Below are 10,000 nucleotides of genomic sequence, written 5' to 3'. Positions count from 1 at the left end.
TGAATGTGTGCATGAACGGGTGAATGTCAGTCAACACTGTAGAGCGCTTTGGATAAAAGTGCTTTGAGACAATGATATATACCACTGTCGGTACAGTAAGGATGCTCATAGAGGTGCCAAGCACTAACAAATCGCTGGGTTAACCCATTCCCCGTATACAACAAAGACAGCTAGGATGAGATGCTACACAATGCTAAGTTGTGTTTGTGCCAGGTGCCAGGAAGTACAACATACAATACCTGTGTAAAGAGGGGTGTTGGGAGAATCTGTGCAGATTCAGGGAAAGCGTTCTGCTTGAGAAACCTCTTCACTGTACATTCATGTATCACTGTTCCATTCCTCTATATCTATATCTCCCTTCAACCATGTTTTCATCTTATGGAACGTGACGTCCGGAACCGTGGACGTGGGGTATCTCCTCGGAGCGACTCGGTGACCATGTGTCTGTCCCCCCCTCCCCCCCGCTCCCCCTCTCCCTCCCCCCCCTCCCTGCTCGTAGGGAACTCCCGTCAACAACAGGACCTGATGCTGATGGGGGGGGGGTCTGGGGGGGGGTCTGGGGGGGGGTCTGGGGGGAGGTCTGGGCGTTCCGGGGGCCGCCGGGGGGAGCTCCACCCGGCAGGTGGTCATGATGAGGAAGCACTCGGAGAGCCGCGGCTACGGCGACGAGAACGTCCGGGACTCCATCGTCATCGGGGACATCGGCGGGCGCTTCCCGGACCTCGGTACGTCGCCGCGCTCCAAAGTTGAACTCCAAAAAAGCTGGCCTCTTCTTCTTCTTATCGGGGGATGCTTTGTTCAGTCGAGAGGGGGAGGGCTTTTATTTTGAAGCGTTGTTGTTGTAAACGGCCCCGAGTGCATGTTGAGGCCGAGGGCTTGGTTTTTTGAGAACGCCGGTTTTTGCCGCACAGCGAGCTGGTGCCCCTGCACTTACTGCAAAGAGCTGTGCTGACTTTAGCTTCTGCTTCTTCTCCTTGTCTTCCCTTTCCCTCTCCTCCCTTCGTCTCCTCCTGCCTCATCACTTTCACCGTATGTCCATCTTCTTTCCATCTTCCCCCTCTGGCTCTATCTCTCTCTCTCTCGGTTCTCTCTCTCTATCTCTGGTTCTCTCTCTCTATCTCTCTATCTCTGGTTCCCTCTCTCTCTCTGGTTCTCTCTCTCTATCTCTGGTTCTCTCTCTCTCTGGTTCTCTCTCTCTCCCTTTGTCTCTCTCTCTCTCTCTCTCTCTCTCTCTGGTTCTCTCTCTCTCTCTCTGGTTCTCTCTCTCTCCCTTTGTCTCTCTCTCTCTCTCTCTCTCTCTCTCTGGTTCTCTCTCTCTCCCTTTGTCTCTCTCTCTCTCTCTCTCTCTCTCTCTCTCTCTCTCTCTCTCTCTCTCCCTCTCTCTCTCTCTCCCTCTCTCTCTCTCTCTCTCTCTCCATCCCTGTGCTCCCCTCTGCTCTCTCTCTCCCCCCTCTGTCGGCTCGTTGCGTTGCTCTCAGGGGGCTTTGGCTTGGCCGGGACAGAGAGCAGCTTTCAGAGCCAGTACGGCAGCAGCAGCAGCAGCAGCACCTACGGCTTCTCTCACACCGCCCAGGCCTCGCGGGCCAGGACCGAGTCCTCCGAGGTCTACGACGCCCTGCATAACCTCGACCGGGTGCTCCAGGGTGAGTAGCCCGGGACCCCCACCCCCCACTCCCCGACCCCCCCCCAGCTTCACGAACACACCGCTGACGTAGCCAAACCCGCTACAGAAACACAGGTGGTGCAGGCGAGCCCCGGGGGCGAGCGAACCCATCTGTCTCTCTGGCAACTTGTGTGTTGATCTGCCATACCTCTCTCTCTCTCTCTCTCTCTCTCCCCCCCTTCCTCTCTCCCACTCTCTCTCTCCCTCTCTCATTCCGTGCCACCCTCTCCTCCACCTGACCCCCCCTCCTCTCCTCTCCTCTCCTCTCCCCTCCTCTCCTCCCCCTCCCCAGCAGACAGCAGCAGAGTGCACCCCGGGGTGCCGGACACCCCCACCAGGCTGGTGTTCTCCGCCCTGGGCCCCACGGCCCTCCGTGTCAGCTGGCAGGAGCCCCACTGTGACCGCGACATCCTGGGGTACTGTGTGGTCTACCAGCAGCTCAACGGAGGTGAGGACGGGTGGAGGGACGGAGGGTTGAATCGATGAGCCCCCACGGTAGTTTGGTTGGTTGGGTGATCCATAGATATATATAGAACACTAGGCCCCCGTCCCAATACCTCCCCTAACCCTAGATTTTTGTCCTAACCCTAGATTTTGTGCGTTCTCGTGTAGGGGTAGGGTGTCCCATTACTGTAGGGAGCTGTGGAAGGTTTGGAAGGTTTACTGTTGAGGGCACTCCAAACCAAGTGGAGGTTTTAAGGGGGGAGAAATGGGACAGGGCCTAGACGTCTCACGGCGGAGTCTAGAACGTCCGCACTGGCGGCCATCTTGCCACAGTCAGCTGGCTCACCCATAACGTTGTGTTGGTAGTGGTACATTACGTACTTTTTAAATAACCATAACTTGCTCAATTTTCTACTACTACCACTATTTGTAAAGGGAAATCTTGTACCTATTTTAGATTATTCAATAATTAAACCTCCTCCTCCTCCTCCTCCTTCTCCACCCCCCTCCTCCTCCTCCACCACCACCACCTCCTCCTCCACCCCCTCCTCCTCTTCTTCCTCCACCCCCCCCCGGCTGCAGGGGAGGTGAAGCGCATCAACGTCAGCTGTCCCGGGGACAACTCGGTGGTGGTGCAGGACCTGCTGCCCAACCACTCGTACCTGTTCAAGGTGAAGGCCCAGAGCCAGGAGGGCTGGGGCCCCGAGAGAGAGGGGGTCATCACCATCGAGTCCGCCGTGGACCCCCAGAGTCCCCTCAGCCCCATGCCAGGTACCGTCTCACCCGGCCCCCCGCCCCCCCCCCCCATCCCCCCCACCGAGACCGCCCGGGGGGGCCCCCGAGGTTGTGATTCGTCCAGGATTCCGGTCGGGTATCGGCTGGCCAGCATGGGCGTGGCCTTGCGTCGTTCAAAAAAACTCCAAGCCAATCAGATTAAACCACAAAGTTAGCCTCTTGCTCTTCTCGCCGAATCGGAATGAATGTAGAGCAATTACATCTGTCCCTCTGATAAAAGCCTTCCATGCAAAGTCTTCCTTTAACCTTTTTATTTGGTATATCTCTCTTTAACTCCCTCCCCCTAGCGCGGATCGGGCCCTATCGTTATGTCATTTTTCGGAAAAGGCTTCCAGCGTCTCGTAGGGCGGACTGGTCCACAGAAAGAAGCAGAACGTGACTGAGAGGTCAGGCTGGTGTCACGAGGCTGGGCTACAGCAAGGGGATGTTTTACGTCTTTATTTAGTATCGCTGGATGGCGAGATCGATCGCGCTCGTTGTTAGTTTAGGACCGTTTGTTTACGTCTCCTGGGGGCGTGGGAAGTGAATCTGTGCACTCAGATTTCCTGTTTTAACGGCTTTCCAATTCTGTCTCCATCGCCACAACAGCTTTAATATTTAATGGCAGGTTTTAGATCGATGGGCCAAGTTCAAGTCAGGACAGCAATCCAATACTTGGCTGTGGAAAAAGTCGTGATACAGAAGGAGGGAATGGCATCCGTTGTTATTGTTTATTGTTATTCATTTCTTACATACTGACGCTCTTTTGATGACATTTAAACCCATGGGCATACTAAAATTGCAAAGTTTCACCGTATTAATAGCTTCAAATATATTCTTCCAAGGCCCGCCTTCATTATCGTATTTCCACGTTCTTGACAACGTCCCTAGAAGTCTCTGGAAGAACGTACAACACCACAGAAGAAGACGGGACGACAACGTCCCTAACTGTGATTGGCTCTCTTCCCCCTCTCTCCCTCTCTGCCTGCAGGCTCCCCGTTCACCCTGAGCACGCCCAGCGCCCCGGGGCCCCTGGTGTTCACGGCCCTCAGCCCGGAGGCCCTGCAGCTGAGCTGGGACAAACCCCGCAAGCCCAACGGAGACATCCTGGGCTACGTGGTGACCTGCGAGCAGCTCCACGGGGGAGGTGGGCACGGAGGCACCGAGGCTCTGGTGTAGAGTTAGGGCGGCTCAGGGGTAGGCCCGCCTGGGCAATAAAACAATATATGATCGTATCGTGATAGACTTTAGATCAGTATCAATATAAAACGTGTTCAATATATATATCGATAAGAGACCGGACCACCGAATCTAGCAGCTGGGTTTGTTACACAAACACGGCTCTGTACTTTTACTTCATTTACAATATTTGAGTGTTTTTCATTGTTGTATCGACATTGGAGTATTTATCAATGAAGAACAGTGGAAGGTCGTATTAAGCGTTAAGTGTTTAAATCCAGCATGGTAATTCCTAGTCTTTTTAGGTCATTAAAATGATCAATAGTTATCGATATCGATCAATATGATCAAGTTATATCGTGATACGCCTTTCAGCCATATCGCCCAGGCCTACTCAGGAGGTAGAGCGGGTCGACTGGTAACCGCAAAAGGTCGCTAGTTCGATCCCCGGCTCCTCCCTAGCTCCGAGTGTCGAGGTGTCCCCTGAGCGAGACGCGTCACCCACGACCGTTCCCGACGAGCCGGCGGCGGCTGTCGCCCTGCGTGGTCGACAGCCGCCGTCGGTGTGTGAATGTGTGTATGAACGGGTGAATGTGAGGCGATGTTGTAAAGGGCTTGTGGTGGCCACTGGTTACAAAAAAAAGTGTGCCATATAATTAACAGTCCAGAACGAAGGAGCAATAAATGAAATGGTGACGTGTAAACGACAGCTTTAGGGTTATGGTGAGGATTAGTATGCTAGTAGGCAGCATTCTATATTGATTTTGTCCGACAGCCATCGGGGTGCTTTGAGTGAAGCGGCTCCTTCGGTTGACGAGTGCTGCCATGAAGAACTCTTTTAAATGAACTCAATCCACCATTAAACGTAACAGTGTAAATATGTGAACAGTGTCTGTGTGCGCTGAAGCTTCTGTCCATCTCATCTACCGTCTCCCATGAGCTACCGAGTATTAAATCAAACAGGGCCCTACTGTCTGACCGTCTGACCCCATGTGTTCCCATCTGACCCATGTGACCCCATGTGTCCCCACCTGACCCCATGTGACCCCCACGTGTCCCCAGGTGACCTGCGGTCATTCCAGGTGAGCGGGGACAGCGCGGAGACCAGCCTGACGGTGCCCAACCTCAGCGAGAACATGCCCTACAAGTTCAAGGTCCAGGCCCGCACCACGCAGGGCTTCGGCCCCGAGAGGGAGGGCATCATCACCATCGAGTCCCAGGACGGAGGTGAGCCCCCCCCCCCCTCCCGCCCGCCCCCCCACCTCCCGCCCGCCCCCCGCCCCCCTCCCCCCCCCTGGACAAGCTGCACAACATTCAGCTCATCACTGTCCAGAATGCCAACAGGCGACCAACGTCACACTGGGTCACTTTAAGGCTGGCTTTACACGACAAACGATCTGAACACAAACCGCAAAAGTGGCGTTGGCGTTCCCACTTTTCATTCCGCGTTTAGACTAAGTGTTTTTGGGTGGAAATCTGCGTGCATACGGTGACGCAAAAGTGTGGTGAAACCCGACATGTTTGTTGTGGTTTGCCTGTTGATGCACGTGGACGTGATGTCAACGTGTACGGGGCGAGAGCCGGCGTGAGCAGCTCAGAGCACACCTTTTGCGTTGTTAACCCTTTAGACGGAAACGCAACGGTGGAGCGTTTTTAAGATTTCCACTCTGGAGGGTGGGTTCATTTTTTTTGCATTTTTAAGCCCCGAAAACGCTGTCGCCGTCTAAACGAAAGGCACATCTGATAAAATATTTTTTCGGTTTCACCCGGGAGCGTTGTTGTGTAAAGCCAGCCTAAGACAGGAAAGTGTGGTAGCGTTAAAGAGCTAACTAAAAACAAAAACATGCAGGCACACACACACACACACACACACACACACATGCAAGCACACACGTCCACATACACACAAACACACACGACCACATGCAGACACACAAACATTTGCACAGACAGTCAGACACACAAACACACAAGGAATAGAACACCACTGGTTTATGTACATTGATGGGTTTATCACCGGCCACACACTTGAACTGCAATAACTTTCTAACTGTTTTATTACCGACTAACTGACTATTGCTGACTAACTGACCTAACCCTAACTGATTACATTCACGAGAATTCTGCATGACATAGATAGATAGATAGATTTATTTTATTGATATTGTTTGGTTTCTCTTTAAATAAACGTAGCTTTGTTCAAACGTAGTGCGAGTACTGCTCTATACACATGTTTTGACAGATTGCACATTGGTGTGTTTGCTGTGTGTGTAACACAACGTATTTATTAACAGGGTCACCAGGTCAAACCATTTGCCTGTATTCTGACCCTCCCCTCTCCCTGTAGGGGCCATGTCTCAGTACAGCGGGGGCAGTTCCATGACCAGGAGGGAAGTGTTTCAGATGCCCACCGAAGTCAGCTCTCACACCAACGTGTCCCGCACCATGTTCACCGAGCCCTACTTCGGCGGTACGCACTACCCACGGCATCCGAAACACGTTCGAATGAACACAGAGGAAGGCTGTCGGAACAACGCTAGTGCTACACACCACCTACGTGGCTTTACCGGGCTCCTCCAGGCACAAGGCAGCAGGGTGGTGGTGTTGAAAGACGGTTTATTGTGCAGTTTGCAGACAATAGCTGTGTTCAAAATCGTTCCCTATTCCCTCACTATTCCCTATGTAGTGTTTATGATATAGTGAACTATATAGGGAACGAACAAACGAGAATTCGGACACTATGCTGAACATTTCTGAACATCATTTGCGTCAGTAAATGCGCCCGCATTGCATCGTGGTACACGGGAGTAACATGTAGGGTACATCGTATGTTCACTCAAATTTTGGGTGTTTTATTGTCCACTATATAGTGAATGAAGTTAACCACTGAGAATTCGAACAGCACTACAAAATGGTGAGCACCCTATATAGTGCACTATATCCGTGATAGGGGACGGTTTTGAACACAGCTAATGAGGCATCGCTTTGTGGTGATTACTCAATTCTCAACAGGTGTGCAGCCACACCCAGCCCCTGGTTGAAGCAGCCTCACCTGGCCCGAGACCAGACTGATTGGACAATCAGTCTGGTCTCGGGCCAGGTGAGGCTGCTTCAACCAGCCATCACCCACACACACACACACACACACAGCTCCTCAAACACGTCACACACACACACACACACACACACACACTCTCTGTAACGTGTGGCCGTGGCGTTCCACAGATGACGGCGGCGGCGGCAGCGGCATGATGATGACGCAGCTCATGGAGACGAGCGGCATGGTGACCACCGGCATGGTGACCCGCCAGGTCACCAAGGAGATGGTCCAGAAGAGCGTGGTGGGGGGCACCACCGTCACCAAGAAGGTGGAGCGCTTCTACGAATCCTAAGGACCCCCCCCCACCCGACCGTACCACCACAACCGACCCCCCCTCCCCCCCTCCCCCCCTCCCCCCCCCCAACGCCCCCAAAGTTCCATGAAAGTTCCGGGCCGTCATCTTGGTTCTTCTCGACCGAGGATTTTAGAATCACCGAGCCACCGTTTTGTTTTTATTCTCATTATTATGTAGACAAAGCAGCGACAAAGTATGCGTTTTTTTTATTTATTTTGAAGAAGGCATGGTTTGGTTTAGTAGGTGAACCTCTGTTACATCCCCTATAGCGCTTTGAGTCATTTTCTTTACAAAGTCGAAATACATTTTGATGCTCCCCGGCACATTGTGTGTTGTGTTGCTTTCAAGTGTTGGAGCGTTGGAGTGTTGCGTTCAAGTCCGCTACCGCGACGACGCCGGCCAACGGATTACGAGGCTTTAAATGAGGCCAGCCACTGAGCTGTGCAGTTGTTCCAAAATCCAAAGTGACCTCATCTCCGCCCTTCCCCCTTCTCCCCCAGTCTGTCCTCCCCCACCTCTACCTTTGAGATTGATACATGGCTCTACACTAGATGTCTAAACGGGATTACCGCCGGTACTAATACCCGTTGCCAAATCTTCCTTGCGCTTAACATGATAATTAGTCAGGAGGAGAAGAGGGGAGGGGGATTTTTTTTTTAAGAATGGTAGCGCTAATTTTTACGGACGGTCAGCTTAACTGTGTACAAGATACATTTAGATTTTACTATTGTTATATTTTTATTGGATGTATATACAGAACCAGACAGACGTGATGAGAGGTTGAATGTGGACCCTGTCGTGCCGATGAAGGCAATTCATCGGGCGATTCCATGATGGTCATGTTACCCAATACTGGTCGAATACACAACGTGACCCTTTGTGTTTTTAACGTACCAGAATTGTACATCTTTTCACAGTAGTATCATACTTACTCGTAGGCACAATTCTTTCAAGGTTATACGCATTAAAAGATTTAAAAAAAAAGGGTTTTCATTACTCAAGATGTGTTTTATAATGAGCTGTATATTCTTACAAGGATAGCAATATTTTTTTTCCATACTAGCGGCTTTGGAAAGATGAGATCATGATATTTTTAAGAACTGGCATTTTCAGGCATTAAGATTGTGTGTACCTTTAATTTGACGTTTTTATATGAGGGAACAATTTTTGTATTTGCACCAAGAAAACAAACGTGCCATCATATTCCTGCACTTCAGATAAACTTGAGTTGCTTCATTATAACAGCAAAACCTTTTTGCATTGTTTGTATTTTTTGTATCTGGGTATATCCATTTTAATGCACTTAATAAAAGATTTTAAGTAAACGTCTTAACAATGTCAAAGAGTAACTTGTGAGACCATGTGAGACAAAGGTTCACCATTGAGTCTGCCATGTTGTCATTTATTATCGTTTGGATGAGGGGTCTGGCCTCGGCCGTCACAATATAATGCACAGATGAGTTTCAGTAGAATTAAACGTGTCCGAAAACCAAAAACCAAACGCCTACGCACTACAGAAATGACTGCAACAAGCACTGAGAGAGAGAGAGAGAGAGGAGGAGAGAGGAGAGACTGCAGTCAGTTGGCATGCACAGCCTGGGCTCTACGTTAGCGCTCTACTGCGTCACGGTCCTCTCAGACACGTCTTCATGCTTCGTGGACACGCCGGCCAAGTTTACAAGAGTTCTCGGTTCTGAATGTTAAACAGTGTCAAAAATAGATGTATTTTTAGAGATAGAGATGTGTCCTTAATCCTCGTTCAATACAGTTTAGCACGGGGGGGTCAAAGGTCAACGGGGTGTCAGGTGCTTTTCCTACCCTAAGTCTCAAAAAAAAAAGGCGACCCTGCAGGGAAAGCATGCTGCGCTTCAAGCTCCAGGGGGAACCGATCGAAACCAAAAAAAACGGGACTCAAACAAACACGTCAACATCCCGTGTCTCATCATTGTGCCAGCAATGAGCCAGAATAAACAACAACAACAATCATAACAGTAACCATAACAACTCAGGGAAAAGCGGAACAACGCGACCCGGGGGGGGGGCGGCGACCGGGGTGCAACGGGGTGCGGGACGGGGGGACGGGGGGGGGACAGGGGGCGGGTCAGTTCCACATGCAGGGCCCGGGACAGAGGCAGGGCCCGCGGGCGGCGGCGGGCCGGATCACCAGGTCCCTCAGGGCCTCCACCGTGCCGAACACGGGCGTCAGCTCCTCGGCGAAGCGCTCGTTGTACGTGTAGAGGTGCGCGCGCCGCTGCGCGTCGTAGAAGGACAGCTGGCCCTGCTCGTAGTCCAGGTACACGCCCACGCGGCGCGGCGGCGCCAGGCCCGGGGACAGGGGCGTGGCCGGCACCGTCAGCGCCTTCAGCTCGCTGCCGCGCTCCAGCCGCAGCGTCAGGTAGCCCGTGTCGGCGTTGAGTGCGCGGTAGCCCCGGCGCGGCGCCCGCGCCCGGGCCACGCCCAGGCGCCAGTCGCGGTCGCCCACCTCCACCTCCCAGTAGTGGCGGCCCGAGGCGTAGCCGCGGCGCGCGGCAGCGCAGCGCCAGCC

The 10,000-nt window shown here is 52.3% G+C and overlaps 2 protein-coding genes across 2 annotated transcripts in view; one reads left to right on the top strand and one right to left on the bottom strand.

Moving 5' to 3' along the window:
- Positions 1–7,452, top strand: part of itgb4 (integrin, beta 4) — a gene marked incomplete at both ends in the record, with an annotated part of 25,843 nt that extends 18,391 nt beyond the window's left edge. Inside the window, 8 exons of the mRNA XM_084485532.1 lie at positions 579–725; positions 1,479–1,643; positions 1,959–2,111; positions 2,690–2,878; positions 3,873–4,028; positions 5,123–5,287; positions 6,408–6,530; positions 7,286–7,452. Of these exons, the coding sequence (XP_084341658.1) occupies positions 579–725; positions 1,479–1,643; positions 1,959–2,111; positions 2,690–2,878; positions 3,873–4,028; positions 5,123–5,287; positions 6,408–6,530; positions 7,286–7,452 (1,265 nt within the window). The remainder of the gene's footprint in view (positions 1–578; positions 726–1,478; positions 1,644–1,958; positions 2,112–2,689; positions 2,879–3,872; positions 4,029–5,122; positions 5,288–6,407; positions 6,531–7,285) is intronic.
- Positions 7,453–9,507: 2,055 nt separating this feature from the next.
- LOC311366673 (uncharacterized protein) overlaps positions 9,508–10,000 on the bottom strand; it is a 7,743-nt gene continuing 7,250 nt past the window's right edge. Inside the window, exon 10 of the mRNA XM_084485471.1 lies at positions 9,508–10,000. This exon is cut by the window's right edge and continues 134 nt beyond it. Coding sequence (XP_084341597.1) covers positions 9,557–10,000 — 444 coding nt within the window. The 3' untranslated portion in view covers positions 9,508–9,556.

This window comes from Micromesistius poutassou, assembly GCF_964030765.1.
Source record: "Micromesistius poutassou genome assembly, chromosome: 21".
Taxonomy (NCBI): domain Eukaryota; kingdom Metazoa; phylum Chordata; class Actinopteri; order Gadiformes; family Gadidae; genus Micromesistius; species Micromesistius poutassou.
This window is presented reverse-complemented; position numbering and strand designations above follow the sequence as displayed.